The sequence below is a fragment of the Neodiprion lecontei genome, chromosome 7, assembly GCF_021901455.1.
Source record: "Neodiprion lecontei isolate iyNeoLeco1 chromosome 7, iyNeoLeco1.1, whole genome shotgun sequence".
Taxonomy (NCBI): domain Eukaryota; kingdom Metazoa; phylum Arthropoda; class Insecta; order Hymenoptera; family Diprionidae; genus Neodiprion; species Neodiprion lecontei.
The window spans coordinates 18503137-18528486 of record NC_060266.1 but is presented as its reverse complement, the minus strand read 5'-3'; the positions used below and the strand labels follow the sequence as shown (position 1 = coordinate 18528486).

The following is a 25350-nucleotide window of genomic DNA, read 5'->3' as shown; positions in this document are numbered from 1 at the left end:
TGGATTACAAATGACGGCAAAATAGATGACAATGAATTACAAAGTCTGCCAGAATTGCTTTGTATGTATTACAAAAGTATACGCCAGATTACAACAGTGACTAACACCTGGTATTTCAAATACGGTGTCTCGCTATAGTTACCAATACCACTACCGCAATTTAATTGTGACAACATTTCATTTCTGGAGAGTAAAAAAGTAAATTGTGGCTGTCGAATATTTATGCTGAAGAAGTAAGCTCTCCAGAAGCTTCATGATCAACTACCTTTAACCTTCGTTCCTTTTAGTAGGTTATATATAATCCAATTCGTTTCAAGATTTTATGGAACAATTTAGACCGCAAGTTGAACTAACCGAATAGAACAGAGTTCAACCACACAAAGATCAAGTTATTTCCTAATCATCATTACACACCGTCTATAAATTGGTGGGTATTGGATAGTGTTGTGAGCGGACAGCCGCTGCTGCAATAAGGACGAAAGCTAACTGGTGATAATTGCATTTCACGTATAGTGAGTGTTAAGATGCGGAGTGGGAATTATTGTGTGTTGCATAGGGGAGAGACAGCCGGTCAGTCAGCGTCGCGGTTAGTCCGAATGAGGATCACAGTGCCTTTTCAAATCTCGAGCTGTTAAGAGAAAGAAAGAAGAGTGTGAGAGAAGGAGAGGGATTCCGAATCGGTGGGGTGGATCCGGGACTTGTTCATTCATCTCCAGTTTCTTGAGTTTCTCACTATCGTTTAGTTCAACGGTTTCGATCCCGCGTTTCAAAATCTACAATGTTTTCGAAAATTTCTTGGACACTGGCAATAATCTTCGTTGCCGCTGCAGGTGAGTTCGAATCATTTTTCTTTCAATCAGATAAATGTGTTACTATGAAATTGGTGAAATAGTCAACCTCTTCGAAATGTCGAACCAAATTAGCGATTGAATCAAGATTCCGGATCATCGGCAACCGATGATCATTGCATGGAAAATGAACAATTAATTGCATGCGACGTTCTTCGGAAAATAAAATCACGATTGTCTTTTTGGAATATAATGATCGATGCGATGTCAGAAGTTTCGAAACGATTGGATCTTCAAGGGCCCCGTAAGTGAAATTCTACCCCTACGATACATATATGCTACAAAGCTGCTGATTTCTTTTTTGTTGTTCACCGTTTTTGATAAAAAATTGTGTCTCATGTCGAAAAATGATTACGAAAAAATCTTCGATATTTTCGATGTTGATGTTTTTGAACGAAGAAGAATGAATTTTATACAAATGTACAAGCCCCATTACTATAAATTGTTTTTTTAACATTCCCGTATCACTTCTGATACTTGTGCTACTTCTAGATCTGTATCTTATGACGGTAGAACTCAGAAAATATGAAATTGAGGAGCTTGCAGATACAAAAAACGGCCTTTCAGTGGTTTTTATTTAATTAAAAACGTATCTCCTCCTTCAATACTTGGTATTAAGATTCCCCGATTTTTTTCACACGTCCTGTTGACTATTTGGGATCACGGATTTTGCGACAGTCTTCTTCGTTCAAAGACATTAACTTCGAAAAGAGGGAAGATTTTTGTGGGATTATTTTTCGACATGGGACATAATTTCTAATCATGTACACATAAAAAAAATAAATAAATAAAAAAGAAAAGAGTGGCCTTGTAGCATGCGATTATTTTGACAAAGTTTTCTCAGAAGCGTACAAGCGATGCTTATCTATCAGCTCAAATGAATTGTACGCGTTTTACCACAGGTGAAAGGAATCGGTTCTTCGCAAAACTTCGATGAAAGGAATCAGATGACACTGGCTTAATTTTTGAGGAGTTGAGTACTCTGTCTCTTCATTGAGCTCAAATGAATTTTGAATTAGTCATTTTGCTATTTGCTAATTTTTTTTTCTTATCGTCAAAAGTTTTTTTTTTTTTTTACAAGACACGAAGTATGCTAAAGAGATCAGAAGGACAAATTTGTTAGATTCTTCAAACGTTTCTCGTATAAAATCAAATCAATCGTCTCTCTAGAGTCATTGAGGCGTTTTATTTCAGAGTGAAAGAATGTTGGTACATATTTGTTTTTAGTTTAAACGAACGAGCGAATGACATATACGAGAGAAAGAGAGAGAGAGAGAGAAAGTTGGTTCGAGTGAGTTGCCTTTTCGTAATCAAGACGCCATCTCCGCTGCACCCTCGGTGCTGAGCAGTGTCACGTTTCGCCCGAAGCGATATCCGTTAACTTACGTAGCCAGGCCAAGAAAAGAGAGAAAATTAGAATGGAAAATAAGTATTTACGGTATTTAGTTTCGCCAGAGTACGCATTACGAAAAGCCTCGACTCGTGGAATTGAGTTATGCTCCGACTCGTCTTATCAAACGCAGGTAAAAAAGAGGAGAAGAAAATTTATACACCAACGTATTCCGTGAAAAAGTTGAAGACGAGAAAGAGAAAAAGAATCGAAAAATTAAAGAAGTCAACTGAAATTGTAACCTTTTGTTATCGGCGTTACCGTTTTTGTTTACAGCGATTCAGGTGGCGGGCCACAGAGGATTTAAAAGTGTTCCAACCACTGTCAAGACTTTCGAAAATGACACGGTACTGCTGCCATGCCACGTGGAAAATTCAGGTAAGTAGACACATTAATCAGGGTTAACGACGTACATAATAGACTACAAGGTGGCCACACGTCTGGAAAACCTAGAAATGTCAGGGGATTTTTAATTTTGTCGTGGGAAAAAACTGAAAATATCAGTCCTCTATCATGGGAAATAAAAATAGTTTTTGAGGTAACAAGGTGACTTTTTTTCGTTGAGAAAATGATTGGCTTAAATTGACTTTTTTGTACATTGTGTTATTCTTGATTTAGAGTTAAATGTGAACTGAATATAGAGTTAATAAGCTGCACGATTCAGGTTTTAATAACTTACTAGAACTGGGAAAATTTCAGGGAAAACCTGGAAGTGTAACAGAATTTTATCCCGAAAATTTGTGGAAACCCTGATAGATGAAACAAGAGCCAGTGATTTGTTCAAAATAAATATCTGATAAAAAACGAATAATTCAGTGGTTATAACACGGTAAAATGTGGATTGTAGAAGAAACGATGTTGAACACTCAACTCCTCAAGTTTACTGTAAAGATTGAACTTTGAGTATAATTTCAAGATTCAAAATGCGCTTCCTCTTTACATTTTCTCTTTAGCTGTTTGTATTTATTCTCGAGTCTCACTCTAATACATATTGAATGGAAGTAAGAAATTACTTTTGCAAAGGATTTTTAGAATAAAGAACAGGATACCAGATTTCATCTTAAACGGGAGTTTCACTCTAAATGAAACTACAAACACGAGTTGAAGAAAAAAACCTGACGTGATGAAATTTTTTGAGAATTCTTCCAGGTTTCAATGATTAAAAATCTACAAGTAACAGTATGAAAAATCTTTGTAATTTTTTTGGTTGCGGACCTGTGTAATTGTGCAAAATCTGTACTATAGACAACGGAAATAAAAAGTGACTTGCAGACGGTTTTGAATATGTAAGAAATGAAATGACGGAAGATTTGTGAAAACTCTCTGCAGTTGAAAAGTAAATCATTGTATAAATGAGGATCCTTGATTCGGTCTTTCCCGCAGTTTCGGAGATTGGTTCCGTGCCCTAATCTCCTGTCCTCAAAAGAGGGGGTTCGAAATCTTTGTTAACCGCATAAAGGACTCTCGCCATCCTTTCATCCTCCCTCCGTCCTCTCGCTCACTCACTCGCCCTCTGTTCTCTCATCCTTGTCTTTCGCTCTTCCCTCAACTGCTCGTCTGAATTCTTTTATGTTATACGTAACTCCTTTCCAGCCAAAGTACGATTTTGCATTCATTACACTTTTTCCTTATACATATATAAACCCAAAATCGTAGGTATATCTCCAAAGGGTGAATTTTTCCATAAAAAGACTTTATACCGCAGAATAAAATTAGAGACTGTCGAAGAAATTCTTAAAGAATTTTGATTCCGATTCGTTCTTCAAGCTTTGACAACAAACTCTCAATCCTCAACGTTTCTGAACATTATTTGACTTTTTTTTTTACAAATATACGCACCGTGATTTAGAGTATTCGAATTATTTTGAGGTCAGACGCAAAGTGATTTTCGTTGAAAGGGGAAGGGGATGAGGAATTCGGTTTGACTTCTTGAAATATTTTAAAACACTCCGAAAAGATTTGAAAAAGTGTTAACGCGACATCTTCACAAGCTCTTAGATTTATGAAAATATTCCGGAAAATGTTGTTATTCAAATGGCGAAATATCTCACATCGAAGATAACATTTTCACGAGCGATTACAACGAAAATAACAAGCAATTACCGTATCACTGCATAGCTGAATACTGGTGTGTGAGAATTTACATTATATGTCATGTCTGTTCGAAAGCTGAGGTAGCGCTCTGTCGTATAAATTTCTAGTCGATTTAAGACGTCCAATTTGCTCGCTTCCTTAACTCCGCCACTCTCGTTAAATCGACCGCTGAATAGTAAGATGGTAGCTTTATTTAACGGTCTATTACGCGGACGCGTAAAGAATACGATAAAATAACGCCTCCGTATAAAAATAACGGGCGACATTTTCAGTATTAAGGATAAGTATTTGCAAATCTCAATGTCTAAAAATGTTGATCTCAAGATTACAACTAGTCAAAATAGTAATGGGTTTTGGTAGATACATGAATTTCATGATTTATTTGCGAATGATTGTTCACAATCTTGCGATTTGGAAAACAGTTCAAATATGATTTGGAACATTTCGGCCGAACAGATATTTTTGAATTATAATCTACATCAGTCGATAATTTACTAACTGCCTAAACAATATTTGGTTATAATCGATGATCTTCACCGCAGTATCAATGAGTAAATATGGAGTAGTCGAAAGTTTAAACAATTGACGTCTCACAGCGGTTAATTTGGTTTAAACGGCTGAGCGCGACTGTTCAATTACCGAGTTTCGTTAATTACTTGAGATTCAATTAACGAAAATTAGGCTTGGGCGCCGCAGTAGCGTTCGTTTCTGCTCTGGCACAAGCACCAAATGTGTAAAATTATATATCAAGGATTGATATAAAGTTTAGTATAGTTGAAAAGATACATTGGATTTCAAATCCCCCTTGAAGCTTCGTAATTCGTAAAAATCCCGTAATCCATGGATATTAAAAAATTCAAACATCCCCTTCTCACAGCTTTTATCTCGAAAACTGCAGATTTTTGGGATTTATGCCGATGAGAACTTTTGATCGGAAGGACATTTACTGTAATATACCGAATATTCATGAGGATTCTACGGGGTCCTTTCTATAAGCTCGAATAAAATTTATACGAACTTCAAAATACACGGATTGCATTTTGACCAATGATACTAGATCTACTTTCGCAATTTCTTCTAGGCACACCGGCTCGAGTTCGCTGGTGGCGCGATGGCGTTCTGCTTGCGGACAGCGGGGAACCAACCCTGCTACTTCCGGCGAGGATAAAAATGCGGGAGAACAATAGCCTCGAGGTATCTTACGTGAAACCTGAGGACACAGGGGAATACGTCTGTCAGGCATCGAGGCCCGCGCCTTGGGGTCACGTGACTCAAGTCCACGCCATAGAAGTCATGTGTGAGCACAAGATCGTTCACCCCGACACGTCTTACGCTTGGGGCTGGAAACAGAATGGAGGGAGTATGTTACGGCGGAGGTGACGACATAAGACGCGAGGGGTATCAGGCCGTACGAGGTTCTCTGATTGGCTGCGCCATCTTCGAAGTCCCACTCTTGGCGCCATCTAGCGGCAGCTGCTGGTGTCCCTGACCTAACCTAACCTAACCTAATCGAGATTATCAAGAAATTTCGAAGCGAATTTCCAACCTAACCTAATCGAAGTTCTCATCATCATGATTTCGGATCTTGAAATTTCGAAGTGAATTGCCAACCTAACCTAACCTAACGTAATTGAAGTTTACATAATTCTGATTTCGGATCTTGAAATTTTCAACCCAACGTAACGTGACCTAACCAGGGTGTTCAACGACCTGAAAAAACCCAAGAATCCTTAAATGTCGTGAATTTCAATGCGACACTGAAAAAGTCATAAAATGTCATGAAACTGTATTAGTGATCCTGAAAATTTTATTTTTAGGTCAATTAGTAACTCAGATTTCAGCAACATACCGAATATTGATACACCTTTGCATTTTTTTGAATTTTGAGTCTCTTGGATACGTAGATCGATTCAAAGAAAATGTGGTTTTTTTCTACCTATGTACAGAACCTATTGTTATATTTATTGCGCGTATTGCTAAAGTTTGTAATTTGGTTGTGGATCGTCAAACAGATCATGAAAAAATCCTTATTTTGTTTCTGGAAAAACTTTAAATGTCACGATATCCTGGTTGCCGACCAAAATCGAGTTATTCATCATCCTGATTTCGAATCTTGAAATTTCGAAGTGAATTTTCAACCCAACCCAACCTAACCTAACCTAACATAATCTAGCAGAGCTCTGATATAGTTATACAAATTGTGTGCAATTGGTGTAATTTCTGTATTTCGCTCACCAGTTAGCATCATGGGTGCAACTTCCAATATGGCGCTGAACCGAGTTCCCCTCACGTCTAGAGCATCACGTCCTACGTCGATACCGTTACCTTATCATCCCTTCGTTCTATTATTAGCGCCATGTTTTCGCGACTTCTGCAGGCACAAATATTACCAACGAATTCTTACAGATCCACCAAGTGTTCACCCAGTTCCGGAATCTGGAGAGCTGGAGGTAGCAATGGGTGACGAAGTAGACATGGCTTGTGTCGCCAAGGGTATTCCAACGCCGATAATATCCTGGAGATCAAAGGTAGTCACGTGCCGAAATTCAGCCTTCAGCATCTGATCAAAGCCTTTATATATCATTAGTTCTTTTTTTGTTGCCAAGCAAAACAGCCGTCACTGAAACGTCGCAATTTAAAAACTGTCACTGCGGCAGATTATAATTTAAAGGTTCGTGTGGGTGCTGGCTCACTCGAAGAGTCTACGTTTTTATGTTTTCACACTTTCTTTTTTCACGGAAAGAACTCACACACGATTGAATTTCAATAAATTATAAACCCCCGACAGAAGCGGTTTACCTTTCAGTCCGTTCGTCGGTTCGATTCGCGACGAAAAATTTGGTGACAGCGGTGGGACCGAAGTTTGGAAAAGAAACTTTTAAAGTCAACCCCTTGCCAAGAGAATCTGTAATGCGTTTCGTAAGCCTTTTCCCTTGCCTTAATTTCAGGGTAGAAGGACGAAAAAATTGAGTGCCATACTTGCCAGCTCAAATTACCTCTCTCGTAACCTTAAAGCCCGATTATTTTACCTCTGACGCGATGGTGAAGCCACGATAATGTGAGCATAGAGAAGTGGCGTTTGTATTGATAAGATCTTGATACAGAAATAAAAAGCAACCCTATTTATCTGATCGGCGGTATGATTGGGGGCTGCGCAGCCTGTCCGGAGCTTTTGTACGTGATGATGGAGACAAGCTTTGGCCGTTTAGTACGAACAACCGTTGAACGAACATTTCAGTCCCTCTTTTGTGTCTGCGATCAAGAATTGTCAACAAGGACTACGGAATCCGATTATATATTTATCGCTGATTCTATTCGATCGATGGATTGAATCCAAATCTTTTACACCCTACTGACTAGAATAATTCGCTTTGATAGTCGATTTTTGCAGCTCAATTTCGAATCAGTTTATTAAAACTAGTTCTATTTTTGTATTGAACAACCAGATTACTTTCTGACGAGACGAGATTATATATTACCAGTAGATGGATAAAAACCAGGAAACATTTTGGCTGCTTATACCTTGACAAAAAAATGTATATCGAACAACATTCGCATATTTTTTCAATCAATGGCAGATTCATTGTTGTTGATAATTTCATTTCAATCATTTCACTCGGTTTCACACAAGATATCTGAAAAACCGTTGTACCGATTTACTTAAAATTTGGGTACGGTATTCTTGCACAGTTAAGCCTTTTAATTTAATGTTTATTTTAATATTTCTTTTTCCAGGGGGAAGACCTATTGCTCCGAGATGACAGACCAAGACTTCGATTTCATGCTGATACTCACGATCTTTCAGGGCGGTACACTTGCGTCGCGACAAATGGAGTTGGTCAGCCTGCTACTGCGACTATAGATCTTCGCATAAAACGTAAGTTGTAAATTTTACTATCATTTTGCGACTTTTTATTCAATCATATATTTCACTTGATTGTTTACGAACGTATAAAAACGGTGAACCAAATATCGAGGTTAAAAAGTAAAACCACGAGAGAATAAATTACCCGAGATACGCCGTGATGTCTAATCATCCATAACTGTTGGTGTTATTAATTGGGTACGATCTAAAGTTTGAAATTTTCTAAGCTTAGAACGACCGTTACACCGAATGTTCAAAACTTGATATGAACATTACCAACCGTCGGAGAGTCAGCCGTGAGGCGTTTACAGCGTAGTAAAAGTTAATTGCAGCTTAACATTTGGAGTTTTGATTGTTGGGAATTTTGCCAACCCTGTCCTTTTAACCATTCAGAATTTTAACCATTAAAAATTCCGATCATTCGGCCTAATGATCTGTCTCAATTTTGATGATTCGGAACTTTGACCTGCACCCAAAAAAAGACCCGCTAGACAACAAATTACCCAAGAAAGACCGTAATGCGTAATATATTCGTAATTTTTGGTGTTATTTATTGTTGTTCGAATTACGATGATAGCTTTCACAAATCTTTATTGATTGCGAAGTAAAAGCCACATTGCGAAATTGCGTGTAGATTAAGTTCGCCAGCATATATTCGGTCAACTTGTCGTTAATGCTAAGTTATAAGCTGTATAAGATATGGATAATAAGTCACGACACCGCGGGATCATGGCGATAATAATTAGCTTGGCCCTAATTCTTTCTGCAGATTACTATGCGCGCCCTGATTGGCAAGAACGATGCGAAAATTTAAAAGGGCCATAAAGGATCTGTTATTATTCTCCATTCGGAGAGAAAAAGTCAAACGATAAATCAAGTGTATATATTATTATACCATGTCCAGAGATTGAAAAATTTTCGGTAAAAATTACAGTTCACCCTGTTATTGAAACGTTTTTTTTTTTGCAATCGTCCAAGTTACATATAATACGAGTAAATTTCTTGAATTCCGCTACAAAAAAGCGATGCACCGTTGCAATTTGAACCGCTTCTGTTCGTTTGTTTATGTAATATAGCGAGAAAGAGGGTGAGTTTGCTCGGTCGGTAAAGGTAGGAGTATTACACGACCTTAAATTGCTCGTAGCATCCAGAATTATATTTCCTGACAAAGTAGGACAAAGTCAACCTGCTTATTTTGTGTTTCTCTGCTTTCTTGCGGACGTATAAAAATTGTATTCTTTTGTTTTTTTATTTACCGGTAAGATGCAATCGCGCGAAGACGAATGAAAATAAAATTCTATCAAACGGCATTTATTTCCAGAGTTTAAGGCTCGCCATGTATCCGTCTCTCGGCGGTGACTAACGAGCTTCTTCACCAGCCCCAAAACCTACCCTTGCCTTATACGTAGGGCAATAAATTTCCACCAACCCTTCAGGCTCTCGTAAGATCGTATCGCTTCATCCTGGCGGGCAGAGTTGCGAATGCGCGGTGAATATAATTCGAAATCCCACTGCACGAGTTAATTCCCACCCACGCTCAAAGATGAAACGCGCATGCAGTATGCACACACATAACCAAAGTCCGCGGGCGAATGTGCTCCGGGTTATACAGGTCCGCGTTCCATAAATACACAATGAAACAAACTCGAGTAGCAGAATATAATTCACGAAATGGACTGAAACCCTGGCGTGAATACTCGTAGGCCTGCATGAAAGGCATACGTAACGTGTCTTAAAATGCGGTTCGAAAAGATCCTATCTCAAGTATACAGGGTATCCCAGAACTAAGTGTGTAACGGTTTTTTTTTTTTTTTTTTTTTTAAGGTTCAACCGATACGTTTTGATTTTATGTTATATTAGAAATCTAGATATATTCAATAAACAAAATACATTAAATCAGGAGGAAACAATGTAGAACACAGATTTATTGAGTTTTGGTATAACCTTTTAAAAGAACAGGCAATCATAGAAAATCTCATTCACTCTTTCATTCACACGTTAAAATTACTCAACGCGATTACCGACGTTTTGTATATAATTATTCTGGTAAAATTTTTGTACCATATTAACGAAAGACTGGCTCTCTTTTCCTTTATGCTTCAAATTTAAAAATGATTCTAGTGAAAGAATGAATCTACTGACAAAGGACTCTAAATTATGGTGAGATTACAATAAAGTTAACAGACGAAGATATAAAATACTGACTTAAGAAGGCTATTACAGATTTGTGGCACAATCCACCTACAAATCAGTAATGAAAAGATGACTTAGCTCGGAATATCTCTGATGAAGAGAGGTGGCCTAACGGCTCCGTAGATGATCATGGATGTTGAAGTTCTTTGATATTCCTTTTATAGAATCGGTCTTCACCGATTATACTGCGTGGTCGTTCGTCGATCAGATATTTGGATTTGTTCTTTAGGCTCACAGGCTCCGAAAGATTGGGATTGCGTTGGGTTACACTTCTTGTATGAATCGTCGTCTCAAATTTTTTTTTTTTTTTTTTTTTTTTTTTTTTTTTACGTTTTGTTTTCCCAAATGTTAACGAAATTATAAGAATGTGAATATGACAGGACTAGACTTTATATCGACCGTTCGCTTCGACCCCGGCTCGCAGAGAGAGAGAGTTACACTTATTTCACCGGATAGGTGATCTTGACCGACGTGACACCTAGAGTTAAGCGTTTGCCCTTTATTTTGAAACGTTGTATGTGCTTAAGGCGCGTACATACGAATTACTTTATATTCTATGTGACTCGCATGTAATATCGTTACATCACCCCCCCCATTTTCGAGATTGTTGTGAGAACGAAAATATCGAAAATTACTCGTTATCCTATATTTGCAGTAAAATCTAAAAACCTCTCTTTAAATTACTTCTTACTTATCAATCATTCAATCCATTCATCCTTCATCATTCATCATTAAAATTATCATTTTAAAATCTAATCACATTTTCTTTTAGCAAACATTTTGTTTAACTGGACTTACATCTAAAAAATTCTATAATCTATGCATGTTGGACTTATTAGAACATTTGAAGGATTCATGACGAGTTTTTCGTGAATTTTCATTACAAAAAATTATCTGTTATTTAGCACTTGGATTTGTGGGCTGATAATATTTGCGTAAACTCACACGATTGAAAGTTCCCAAGTTTTTGTTTTTATTTTTTGTATCTATTAAATTATATGCATTTTCATTAACTTTTTTGTTTATTTTGTACGGACCTTTAAACAAATGGAAGAATTTGTGTGTTAATTTATCGATAGCGGAGGATGGATATGGTACACGTAGTAAAACTAGATCTCCTTCATTTAAAATTACAGTTGAAATTGATTTTTGATTCCGGCTTCTATATTCAAAATTTTTCTTCAAGTTTTCTTTGGCTAACAATATTTTAATATCGTGACTATTTTCAATTCTGTCTGGAAATTTTACAATTTTTGTTAATTCATCATGCGCTGTTTTATTAAAATGAAGTTCGTATGGAATAAAACCGGTGCTATGGTGTGTTGTTAAATTTAATAATTTTTCGATTTCTTTGACATATTTTGCCCATCTAGTATGCTTATCATTGCAGAAGGTACGGAAAAATCTCCCCAGTTCTCTCATCACTCGTTCAGTAGGATTGGATTGTGGGTGTCTAATTGATGAATAGCAAACTTCTACTCCTTGTTTTTCTAATTCGACTTTCCATCTAGCAGCTGTGAATTGAGTTCCATTGTCGGATAGCAATCTTTTTGGTTTTCCTACGTTTTTAAAGTACTCGTTGATTATTTTATTTAATGCTATTGTTGTAGTAGCTCGTTTTATGGGGTATAACGTAACTAGTTTTGAAAATGCATCTATTGCAACTAACAAATATTGGACTCCCCCAATAGATCTCGGCAGAGGGCCATAGAAGTCAATTGTAGTCAATTCGTTCGGGTGATCAGCTGTTACCTGCTTGTACTTTCCTTGCATGCTGTAGGATAATGCCTTTGTTCTTTGACATGTGTCACATGCTTGAATACGTTTTTTGATACCTTCTCTCATTTTTCGCCAGTAATAATATCTGTTAATATATTGGTATGTTTTATATACACCCATATGACCTATTTTTTCATGTACAGAAATTACGAGTAAATCTACTATACTTTGTGGGATTACTACTCGCCAATTTTGATCGAATTTACTTTTATAAAACAACAAGTCTTCATGTACTTTGTAACAACCATCAGATGAATCTGTATTGCATTTATTTATGATATTTTTCAATTCCTCATCTTTTATTTGCAATTGTTTTAAATTTTTCAGGTTTCTTATCAACGTTGGATTCATTTTAATAGTTTGAGATGCGATTTTGTTTAGTTCGAGTTCTACATTATCTACTAGCAGTTGGTTTATTTTTGCTATTAGTAACTTGTTACGTTCGTTTGTACTTTGTTTCCCGTTGATATTTCGGCTGAAAAAATCTGCCACCACATTATCTTTTCCTTTGCAATGCTTGACTGTGAATGTGTACTGTTGTAAGATTACAACCCATCGTGATAATCGTGGACTTAAAAACGGTGCTGTATTTATAAAAGTTAATGCTTTATGATCTGTTATTATTTCAAATGGACTTCCAATTAACCAAATTCTAAATTTATCTAATGCATACATTATTGCCAGTAATTCCTTTTCCGTAGTTGTGTAATTTAATTCTGCTTTCGACAAACATTTACTTATAAGTGAAATAATTTTATGGTTATCTTCCTCATCAATTTGGTATAAAATCGCACTTATTCCAAGATCGCTTGCGTCTGTTTGTACTCTACATATGACGCCAGGTAAATAGTGATTAAGGGTTACACAGTTTATAAAACTTTCCTTTATCTCTTTAAATGCTTTCGTATGTTTCTCTGTCCATCTAAACGGTGTATTGTCTGTTAATAAATCTCTCAAGGGCGTGACATAGTTCGAATATTTTATGCTAAACTGCCGGTAAAAGTTACACGCTCCTAAAAATCGTTGTAAAATCAATTTACTTGTTGGTACTGGAAATTCTCTAATCACCTTGATTTTGTCTGGGTTGGGACTAACTCCCTCAGGTGTTATAACGTATCCGAGAAATGCGATTGACTTCTTACAAAAAAGTGACTTATTTAGACGAAGTGTAAAATTGTGTTTCATTAAACGATCAAATATTAGGCTTAGGTGTTTCATATGAGAATCAAAATCAGTTGAGGTTATTAAAAGATCATCTATATAACAAGTCAGAAAGGAGGTAAATTCATTACCTAATGCCATATTTAGGGCACGTATGAATCCACTTCCTGCCGTCTTGAGACCAAATGGAATTCTGCAAAAGTGGTATAAAGTGCCACCGTGTAAAAAAGCTGTATATTGACGTGAATTTCTCTCTAGCGGGATTTGCCAATATCCATGTGTTAGATCAGTAGATGTCATGTATTTTACACCATGATATTTTCTTAATAATTCATTTATTGGTGGTGGACATTCGTTATCAGACTCAATTATGTCATTTATATATCTGGCATCTAAACATAACCTCACTCCATTCTCCCTCTTTTGTACTATTCGCAATGGATTGCAGTATTGACTATTTGATCTTTCTATAATTCCTGCTTGAAGCATTTTCTTTATCTCTGCATCTACTGCTTCTCTAAGTTTAAATGGTACCGGGTATGATTTTTTAACGATTGGCTTGTCTTTTAGTAATTTGATAGAGTGTTTATAAATGTTTGTACATCCGGCTTTCTCTGAAAATAGTTTTTCATATTTAATTAGCAATTTTTCCAGCTCAGCTTTTTGCTCTTCACTTGTACCCATAAGATTATTCGCGATCGACCGGACAGATTCGAAAAAGTTTTGATCATTTGTTTGAGATCTTGTTACTTGAATTTGTTCTATTAAAATTGATTCGATATTTTCATCCAATTTATCTTTCAAAAAATTGTGATCTTCCGATTCTACTGTTTTCTGGCAAACTAAATTCTTTTTGTAAAAATTATGGTCTTGTGATTCTATTGTTTCTGCGTTATTTTGTTCATGTTCGTTTACATTTTGAAATACAGATTCATTACATTTTATATTATTTTTTACACACATCAAATTTAGATTTTCTAATTCATTATTTCTCGGATTATCTCTTTGATCTACCGATGCAATTTTATCAAATTCACTTATTGCTACACATATATTTTCCTTATCTACTAAAATATTTTTATCAATTTCATCATTTTCTACAAAGATATATTTTAAATTTATTTCTGTTTCTTCATCAATTTTATTCTCTTCTACACAATCAGATTCATTGTCAATTTGCATCACATTTTCATGTGTTTCTGACATTTTATCATCATTATCACATTCAGGATCTTTAGTTGTGATATTTTCAAAAACTGTTTTTATATCTTCATCATCATTTTTATTTTCTTCATTATTATTCTCTTTCTTTGAATTCTTTTTAAATATTTCTTTACCTATTTTTTCATGTTCTTTTTCTGAATCTTCAGTTCTTAAAATTTTGATATATATTTTCGCGTTTTGTGCAAATGAGCTCAACCTTTCCGCAGGTTCCCGGTCGTATGAGAAAAGTGGTGGAGCTATTACTTTACCTTTAATACTAATTGTTTTCTGACCGTAATCTAAAACTACTTTATTAATATCAAGCCAATCGTTACCAAAAATCACACTACTAGACAGATGCGGTATAATTAAAAAAGCTGTTGTGATTTTCTGCGATCCCATATGAACATCAACCAAAATTTGTCGCTTAACCGCTGTGGGCTTTTTCCCAATTGCTGGTAAAACTACTACATTTGTAACTGGTAGTTCATTTAAACTATGATTACCTTTGAGAGATTTATATACTTTTTCAGACATACATGTTACTTGGCTTCCTGAATCAAATAAAGCTACCATTCGATAATTTAACACATTTATTACTACATTTGGACCCTTCGATAAGTTTTGTTTTACTCTTTCAATTTTTTCTTCAGCATTACCAATTTCGTGCATTAAGTCCTCAACTAAATTTGCATAATCCCAACTCGATGTCGGACTTATACACATCGAGCTGTTTATTAGTTTAAATTTCTATTTGGACTGGTTTGTAAATTATTGGTGTTAGTTTGCATTTGAGTTTGTAATGACTGTATCTGATTATTGGTTCCTGAGAAATAAGGTGGTGGATAATTGACGTTTGGTAAATTCATTTGGTTGCTTGTTGATGTTTGAACTTGCGGTTGATATTGCCATGGTGATAAGTTTGTACCAAATTGAGGATTTTGATAAAAGTTGTTTGCAGCATTTGGATAATTTTGTTGCCTACTTGTATTATTTATCTGTTGCTGTTGTTTATGTTGAATTTGCATGTTGTTTACATTATTCACTTGATTGTTGTTACTTTGATTTTGATATTTGTGTTTATTATTGTTTCTTTCTTCATAATTTACATCTAATTGCGATAAAGCTTGTTCTATTATTTTTGTATCCGCCATATTCACAGTTGCTAGAGTATCACGAATTTTATATGGTAATTGTTGGATAATGGTATAGTTTATTTCGAACTGGTCTAGTTTCGGTAATAGGTATTTTGCTTCCTTAAGCTGTTTAAAAAAATATGTTTGAAGTGAACCATCCTGTTGATTATACCTTCTTGAACTCCACCTTGTTTTGACTTTAACTTGGATTGGAATGGAATAAAATTTATTTTTAAAGGCTTCTTTAAAATCATTATACGTGTTGATAGTTTCTTTACTCGCTTCCCACCATATTTTTGCTCTACCTGATAATTTACTTTCGACTATCGACAATTTACACTCTTCCTTCACACATTTTAACCTGAAATAATTTTCCAAATTTTCCAAATATTCAATAGGATTTATAACTTCTTCATCTGTAAACTCGGGAGCTTTGGCATCAATGTGACTTCGTTGCAAACTTACTATTAACTCACTCACCGATATTTGATCGTTATTGGTAACTGGTTGTTGAACTGGATTCTGTATCTGTTGAAGAGCCTGTCTTTGTTGTTCGTTCTGGAGCTTCAACAATGCGACTTCGTTTGCCAGCTGTGCGTTAGTTGCTTGTTGTGCCTGTAGCTGTTCAATCGCATTTCGTAAACCCGCGAAACTCGCCATTTCCTCCTTCAAACGCTCCAGTTCTCCCTCCATCTCGCTTGTATTATTTCGTATTTGACTATTGCCTGCTTTTGATATGTCAGGTTCTGACCTCCTTGGTTTATTTGTGATCCTTGACCTAGTTTTAACAGGTGTTCTTTTAATCGTTGGTGCCATGTACTTTTGAAATTCTTATATTTCTATTTATCGCGTAATATATGTTTCTTACAATTACTACCTAAGGTCAATCATACAAACATTCAACGACGAAGTTTCAAATTTAATCCTATGTTTACTTTCTTTATGTCTAAACTTTATGTTCGGGCGCCATTTTGTAACGGTTTTTTTTTTTTTTTTTTTTTTAAGGTTCAACCGATACGTTTTGATTTTATGTTATATTAGAAATCTAGATATATTCAATAAACAAAATACATTAAATCAGGAGGAAACAATGTAGAACACAGATTTATTGAGTTTTGGTATAACCTTTTAAAAGAACAGGCAATCATAGAAAATCTCATTCACTCTTTCATTCACACGTTAAAATTACTCAACGCGATTACCGACGTTTTGTATATAATTATTCTGGTAAAATTTTTGTACCATATTAACGAAAGACTGGCTCTCTTTTCCTTTATGCTTCAAATTTAAAAATGATTCTAGTGAAAGAATGAATCTACTGACAAAGGACTCTAAATTATGGTGAGATTACAATAAAGTTAACAGACGAAGATATAAAATACTGACTTAAGAAGGCTATTACAGATTTGTGGCACAATCCACCTACAAATCAGTAATGAAAAGATGACTTAGCTCGGAATATCTCTGATGAAGAGAGGTGGCCTAACGGCTCCGTAGATGATCATGGATGTTGAAGTTCTTTGATATTCCTTTTATAGAATCGGTCTTCACCGATTATACTGCGTGGTCGTTCGTCGATCAGATATTTGGATTTGTTCTTTAGGCTCACAGGCTCCGAAAGATTGGGATTGCGTTGGGTTACACTTCTTGTATGAATCGTCGTCTCAAATTTTTTTTTTTTTTTTTTTTTTTTTTTTTTTTACGTTTTGTTTTCCCAAATGTTAACGAAATTATAAGAATGTGAATATGACAGGACTAGACTTTATATCGACCGTTCGCTTCGACCCCGGCTCGCAGAGAGAGAGAGTTACACTTATTTCACCGGATAGGTGATCTTGACCGACGTGACACCTAGAGTTAAGCGTTTGCCCTTTATTTTGAAACGTTGTATGTGCTTAAGGCGCGTACATACGAATTACTTTATATTCTATGTGACTCGCATGTAATATCGTTACAAGTGACCAAACCGATAAGGGTAACAGAGGCGGTCGAGTTGAGTAAATTAACTCAAAGAACGTGATGGTGGTCTCTGAAGTCGCGTTCGCGAGATAAGACCAGTTAAAAATGGTCTTGTTACGATTGGTTTTGGTAACGAAATTTGATATTGGAAATACTTTCGTTTGAAGTTCATCAATCCGAAACCGTTATCCATTTTCATCGCAGATCCTCGATCCTTGTTGTGTTTGGCAAATATTCAAAGGCTCGAGTATTTCCGTTTGAAATTCGTAAATTTGAAAGCCGTATGTTTCCTAGCGCTTATCAATAAGACAAATAAAATCAGCTTTAAGAATTTCAAACGAAAGGATTTCCAGTGTCAAGTTTCTCCACAAAAACCATTCGTTACAAGACGATTTTTTAACCAGTCGTATCTCGTCAATGCGACTTTGAAGACCGCTTGTTTTTAAGGTTAATTTATTCATTGTCAGCTCGATCCCTTCTATTACTCCTATCAGTTCAGTCGCTTATTTCTGGAACACCCTGTACATTTATATCCTCCAAAATTGGTTTCGCAATGCTGAACAACGCGATCAATATTAATTCGAAAACTTTGCAAGATGTGATGCGATTTCATTTTCTAGGTATCTTATTTTAATAACTGATATCAAATTTCGGTATAGCAAAATACTTTATCGCACGTTTCAATATTAGCTCGTTTCGTTTTCGATTATTCAGTTTATTTCGTGCAAAAAATAGAAGCAAAAATGTTACACAAATTTAAAATATCGAGCTTTATCAGTTACGTAACCGCTTCGCATCTATGACACAAGTAATAAAATTTCAGAATGAAACCTCCCCAGAAACCTAGGTGACGAATATTTTCATACACCTGTAATAACGAATAAAATTCACCGAAGGAACGATCGATGACAAAGCGACACGTCGACACGTGTCAGCCTTTGTTCAACCTTCGCGCAATCATACACACACACACACACACAATCATACACACACTTTAATTCACTGCAGGACAGTGCAGATTTTTATCACATATATTATTTGCAACCCTCGACCCTTTTATCACCGCGGATTACCTCGACATGTGGTAATTTTTTCAGCAAGACCTGAGTCGGGGATTTTCACATTTTCACTGATTACTAATTTCGAGGGATGAATTGCTAAATTTAAAGAGGCAACTGAAATTCTGTGAGTTAAAATATTTCAAGAACATTTCAATAGGTTTGACACAGCGACAAAACGTCGAAATTATCACTTCAACAGAAATAAATATTTTCAAATTCACAGTTTGTTGAGTGAATTTTTTTCTTTTAGAATCGAAGAAGATATTCTCCATTTGATTTCTGGAACACGACGATTCTTGTAATTGACTCTTTTGAACTTCGCAATTTGAATTTCAAACTCGAAATGTGAAGCACTTCGAAAAATCCTTGGACAAAATAGTTTTTCTAAAATTCATGGAAGAAGCTACAAGTACAAAGTTATTAAAAAAAATATGTTTTCTGATTTTACCTGTATTTTTTTTCGGTCTCGATTCTAGACAAAATTTCCTCGCAAATTGCGTTCTTCCATTACGTCTAAAGTGTTTTGTGATTTGCTGCGATCATGTCTGACGGTGTTTTTGTTATTGCGAGAACAACGTCGTTCAACCCTTTCCAGTCGAATGTCAACGTCTCGTTTGATCGGCGCAATTTACACGATGACGACACATGTGAGTGAAAAAGGACGTAGATATGCATTACAGCTGAGACGAGGACTCGTCAAACGCTTTTATCCGCCCACCAAGATTTCATGTACGAGACCTTAAAGAAACGCATTAAATAACGCCGGTTGGCTTATAAAAGGAAACCATTACGATTCACGAGCACAATCAAGCCTCCATTGAACCTGTACAAAAGATGATTACGTGGTCATTTGGCAAGTTAATAAACGAGAGGAAAGGTGAAGACCATGGATGAAGACGAGTTGTGAATGAACGGAACCCGATTTGCATGATTGAGCTACCTCTATTTGCGGGACGTGCGCAGAACGAGACGTAATGTGATTAAATGATCGTGAAATGCAGAATCATCTCGACCGACTCGTCATTTCACCTTCACTTTTGTTGAATATTATTAAATTGATGGCAGATATCTTGTAATATCTTATAAATCGCGTGACAAGAAGAGAGATTGATAATCGAAGCGTTGAATTTGTTACTTAAGTCTTATCAGCAATTTTTTTTTTTTTGTTTTTTATTCTCTCAAACTCTATTACCGCTTCTTCGATCACAATTTTTTTTCAGCCACTGTAATCGATCTTCGACGTTTAAATTAAGGTTCGTTTCTCATTTTCTCATCTAATTGGTACGAATTGGATACAACTATAATATTTTTAACGCTGATCTAATCGACTCACACAGTGCTGAGAATACAAACGATGTTGCAGATTGCTACGAAGATACGCGTGTGTATAGTCATGACCGAATCAATTTTTATCGACCGATCATGAAACCCGCAGAAGCGATAGAATTGGTCATTCGACAACCTGTAAATTATTATGCCTTTATTAATGCGGTGAAATGTTTGTCTCGTAAAACAATTCCGCCGTGATTTCAGTGGAGTAAAATTTTCCCCCAATCACTTTGAATTTCTCTGCTGTAACGTTTGAAAATCCTCTGCTGAGTTTGGCGGGAAAAAAAAGCAGCGTGGAAAAACTCTGACCGCACAGGATTAACGATAGTTTCGGAAGTACAAGTTCTTCCTCGACTATCTCTTCAGCTGACGACCCAGTAAAAAACCGAGCAGCTAAGATAAAACGTGTAGAAATATTATAGCCTTAATATATATGGGGCATTCTACGGCAAGTTAGCAGCACATGTATCTCACTCTCTTCGATTCTCATCATTTTTTTAGCATGTTTTTACTGACACAAAAGGATCTCGGAATATTTTTGACATTTTCTTAGCTATAGGTGAAATTTGAAAAAATCGAAATTTCAGTTCCGAAAACACCTTCTTCAAAAATCTGAAAAAATGTTCACTGATTCTATGATTTAAAATGTGATTTTTAAGTGCCACACGATAATGGAATATCAATATTAATATTGTTTCGCAAGTTTTTAGGTATACCATGTCGGAATTGGATTTAAAAATTTTTTTTTTCCTATTCCCTCATCTACACAGATCACGGAATCATGAAAATAATGTGATTCTGCAATCTATCTAGATCAAGGCATATAAAAGAAAATAAATAAATTTAAAAAAAGAAAAAACAGATCCGCCATAGAAAAACTCAAAACTTGCGAAAAAATAGTAAATATTTAGATCCCATTATCGTGTGCTGCTCAAAAATCACATTTTAAATCATGGAATCAATATGAATTTTTTCAGATTTTTGAAAATGGGGTTTCCGAAATTGATTTCCTGATGTTTTAAGAAGTTCGGCAGTGTTTAAGAAAATCTGAAAAAATGCCGAGACCCATTCTGGTCGGTAAGAGCATCGCACTGAAAAATTTTCAAAATCGAAGGGGATGAGATATATGGGCTACTTATTTGACGTGGAACGCCCCATATATGTATATAGGTATAACTCTGAAGCGGTGTGCATTTGACTGGGTCTTATAATTTTTAACGATAACGAAACACAAAGAATCCAACGGTTGGTCTGTTACGGGAATAAGTGTTTTTTTTTTCCTGTTATCTACAGACAAACCTGAGATCGAGGTAAAGAAAAACTGGGTTCACGCATCGCCTGGAATCAGAGCACAACTCGATTGCAAAGTGATTGCCTGGCCAGACGCGAAGGTGAGTGGCTCGGCTGAGTGAGACTCACTTTTATTGAAAATAAATCAAGCCAACTTTTTTCAGCAAATTTAAATGGTTCAAATTTTTTTTTCTGTTTTCCGTATGATTTTTAAAAATTTTTACTTTCGTCGTTATACTACAGCTTGCAGATTAATTAGATCTACTCAGAATAATTTGCAACAACTGAGAATTCGGTCAATTCGATGAAGAGAAAAAATATCGAAGAAATTTGTTTTTTCTTCAATACGGAAGTGAAAAAAATTTATCTGGTCAAAATTTAAGCGTTGAGAATGAGGGCGAGTCTTCAGATTTCGGACAATATTGGAATAAACTATGTTGAACGTTGTGTCATACAGAAAACTGTAAAAAAAAACCAAGGAAACGTGTTTTTATTTATTCGGATTTATTCAACCGTTCAATATTTAGGATTTTTTATACTGTTCGACTAAAAATATCTACGAAGTACGGTTCGTCGATATTTTTACTCAAAACATATTTCTTCGTATCAGGTGGAGTGGTATTTCAAGGATGAAAAGGTTCCTTACACGTCAAGAATCGTGAAACATACAGCTGGAAGTGACCACAGTTTGATAATCAGAAACACCAGAACCACTGACTACGGTGAGTATTTGTGCCGAGCGTCGAATGTTCTGGGTATCAGAGACGCGGTAATTGAGCTGTCCGGAGTTGCGAATCCAGCAACATTCAAAAAGGAGTCTCACAGCATCGGTAAAACTGCTTATAATTTCATTTGGGAAGTCGACAGCTACAGTCCGATCATCGAGTATCAATTTTGGTTTCGCCAATTTGTGGTAAGTTCCAATTACCGTACGTAATATAAAAGAAATTATTGCAATTTTCATATTTCCAAAAATTGGTAAGACTAGCAGCCAATAAAATAATCTCGCGAATGGCCTCGTGTCATTCAATCAATTTCGAATGTCATAAAATTCTGAAGAATCGTTAGAATGTTAAAAATAAATTAAAGAAACTTCCAAAAACTAAGAGAGATTCAAAAAATTTACATTATTCGGTGAGAGCTCGTGACGCTTTTTCGTTGTGCACGTCAGTGTTGCCAAAGTAAGCTATATCGTTTAGTAGAGAGTCCCTAGTTTAGTACTAGACGGCAGCGCCACAGCGTAACAGATTTCGAATTTTCGTACTAAATTGGCGGTCACTTCGACTTAAATAAAGTATGTACACTTGGGGACAATGAATCTGAGACGGCTAATTTTTTACACTAGACAGTTACGTTGGCAACACAGAGAAATCTACGGCGCCACAGTCGGCCGAGTGCGAAACTAACTCAATCTCAATAAACGTAGCATAACCCATGACCGTCGAATCTAACCTTAGAATACGTGTCAATCCAACAAGTCATTATCCCCGTGGTATTCTAAGGTTAGATTCGACGGTCATGGGTTACGTTATGTTTATTGAGATTGAGTTTGTTTCGCGCTCGGCCGACTGTGGCGCTGTAGGTTTCTCTGTGTTGACAACATAACTGTCTAGTGTAAAAAATTAGCCGTCTCAGATTCATTGTCCCCAAGTGTACATAATAAATATGTAGAAGCGTTAGCGTTTAGTGATGTTTTTTTTTTCCAATCTCATACGAACACAACGGTTTTGATTTGTACGGTTTTGTTGTAGATTGACGAAAAGCGTATTGACGTACCAAATACTTTGAAAACTTACTAGATTTAGTACAATTCTAGTAAACTGGAAACGCTCGCGTATGTCAATGAAATCTTGTCGAAAAATTGATAGTTTATGCGAAATTACCTGCCATTATTAATTTTTAAAATCACAGAGAGGTGGGGCACGCAGCGAATGGTACAAATTGCTGATTCCGAGCGGAAGCAATGCAATCGGTCCTGTGCACGCCCGATCTTTTAACCTCACCGGTCTAGCCGAAGCGACGCATTACGAAGGTCTCATATTATCGAGAAATCGTTATGGCTGGAGCCGACCCTCAAGATTGCTGCGATTTTCGACTGAAGGCGCACGTAAGTATACATGAAAAATATTTTCCGACATTTTATTTATTCTTTCAACAACGTTATCGGTATGATTAAGTTAAAAGAATTGTTAGAAAATCTTAACCCGGTATTGATAATTAAAAAATGAAATTCATAATGTTTGAGGGATTTCGATTGTTCTGTATTAAAAAAATTACAGCCTATTTGGTCTTCGCGAATAAAATTGAGTTGTACTGCAGTGAAAACGAAAGAGGAAACATAGTAGAGAGAGAGAGAGAGAGAGAGAGAGAGAGAGAGAGAGAGAGAGAGAGAGAGAGAGAGAGAGAGAGAGAAAGATGATGACGATGATGATGATGATGAGTTATTATACCCCAGTCTAAGCGTAGGCCAAAAAATGTATGACTAACTTGATCAAAATGTGCAATAATTTCAGAGTATTAGCTATAACCATATCAGCATAATTAATGATAAAAGTTAACAGTAAAGATAAACATAATAAAAGAAATGAGGTATAAAAAGAATGGAAAAAAGAACAGAATGAAAACTTTATAACGTATAAATTTATAATTTTATCGAAATGTAAAATGGTATCATTTATACCGATAGAATACTGATAATAATTTCAGTTATAACAGTTAGAAATCACTGAACTGAGTTGTTCAAATTATTTTAAATAATATATTTCAAATTCATATAGAAAGTACCTGTAATATATCCGTGCCATATTTTCAGCGGCAGAAGACGACGACGGTTTGAGAGTGGAAGCAGCACCTGAACAAAAAATTATGCCAGGTAATGAAAAAAAGAACCAGATTGTATTCTAGTGCCACTGAATTTTTTCGATAGGTGCACAACTTTTCTAATATTGATTCTTCTTCGAAGAGTGTGAAAACTTGTTCAAAATACTTTGACTAGCTAAAAAATAACCATAATAGCTGTTGAATGATATTCGACTCAAAGTTTAAATTATTTTTATAAAAGTCAATATTCTCTCTGGATAGTTCACATATTGTTAAAATAAACCAAAGAATATTTCTGAACGTTTTATAGAGACTGAAATATGTATTTGGAAATTCTGACCTAGAGTTGTTTTCTGAAACTTTATTTTGCGGAAACGAAAAAAGTTTTGTTCGACCAAATACAGATCTTCAAACGATTAACTGTTATGAAATATCTATCACGTTGCGATGATTCAAAGATAAAATTTCAGAAATTTTAAATTACGGCAACATGATTAATCTAGTGTTATCCAATGATTTTTTTCCTTCTTATCAACAGTCGTAGAACTGGAGCCAATGTCTCAGCACTCGCAACACAGCGGTGGATATACCAGCAGTGGATCATGGCCGGCTTCTCGAACGCGAGAGTTCTGCTTTATCCAATTGTCGGACGTGTTGGTAATTTTCACTGTGCGAATCGTCGTAGGTAGATATCGGTAAGCCAGTTTCAACGGATCAGCAACAAACCGTCGATATATTTCCTCAAGACTGAAAACGAATTAGTTTATAGCGGATATTGATTTCGGGTTTCAATTTGAGGTACATCAAAGTTTGAATATCAATATATGTGCCACGCCTGTATTTATAGATCCGTGTAAATGTCACCCTGTTTTTATTTTTCCCTTGAATCTCCAAATGGTATTTGAAAAATATTCTGAATAATTATACTCGCAAGCCGGAGGATTATATGATTCGAAAAATATCACAATTGCCAATACCATATTTGTAAGTTTTTAATTAAAGTACAAGGGCATGTATATTCGCATAAGACTATTAAACGAATTGTTCGAAGTTTAATTTATTAATTATGTAAATAAATGTGTATCGTCAATTAAAACTATTTTATAATAATGTACTCATATGTGTTACACGCTTTGTGCGCAAATAATGTCTATTGTATGATGAAACAAATCCTACTTTACAACAATATGCAAAATCGCTTTAAATTTACTCTCATCCAATC

General features: G+C 35.7%; 3 protein-coding genes across 3 annotated transcripts in view; 1 reads left to right on the top strand and 2 right to left on the bottom strand.

The window, feature by feature from the left end:
- Positions 1-25350, bottom strand: part of LOC107219808 — a 115777-nt gene that overhangs the window by 59305 nt on the left and 31122 nt on the right. The window lies entirely within an intron of this gene.
- LOC107219818 (neural cell adhesion molecule 1) lies at positions 595-24991 on the top strand. The gene is made up of 10 exons (XM_015658162.2): positions 595-830; positions 2515-2616; positions 5414-5629; positions 6739-6860; positions 8068-8209; positions 21312-21409; positions 21919-22221; positions 23220-23415; positions 24121-24180; positions 24667-24991. The coding sequence occupies exons 1-10, from the start codon at positions 779-781 to the stop codon at positions 24825-24827; spliced, it is 1452 nt and encodes a 483-aa protein (XP_015513648.2). The 5' UTR covers positions 595-778; the 3' UTR covers positions 24828-24991.
- Positions 13934-17708, bottom strand: LOC124295266. Its single transcript, XM_046744611.1, has 2 exons — positions 16150-17708; positions 13934-16030 (listed from the first exon to the last, which is right to left on the bottom strand). The coding sequence occupies exons 1-2, from the start codon at positions 16483-16485 to the stop codon at positions 16004-16006; spliced, it is 363 nt and encodes a 120-aa protein (XP_046600567.1). The 5' UTR covers positions 16486-17708; the 3' UTR covers positions 13934-16003.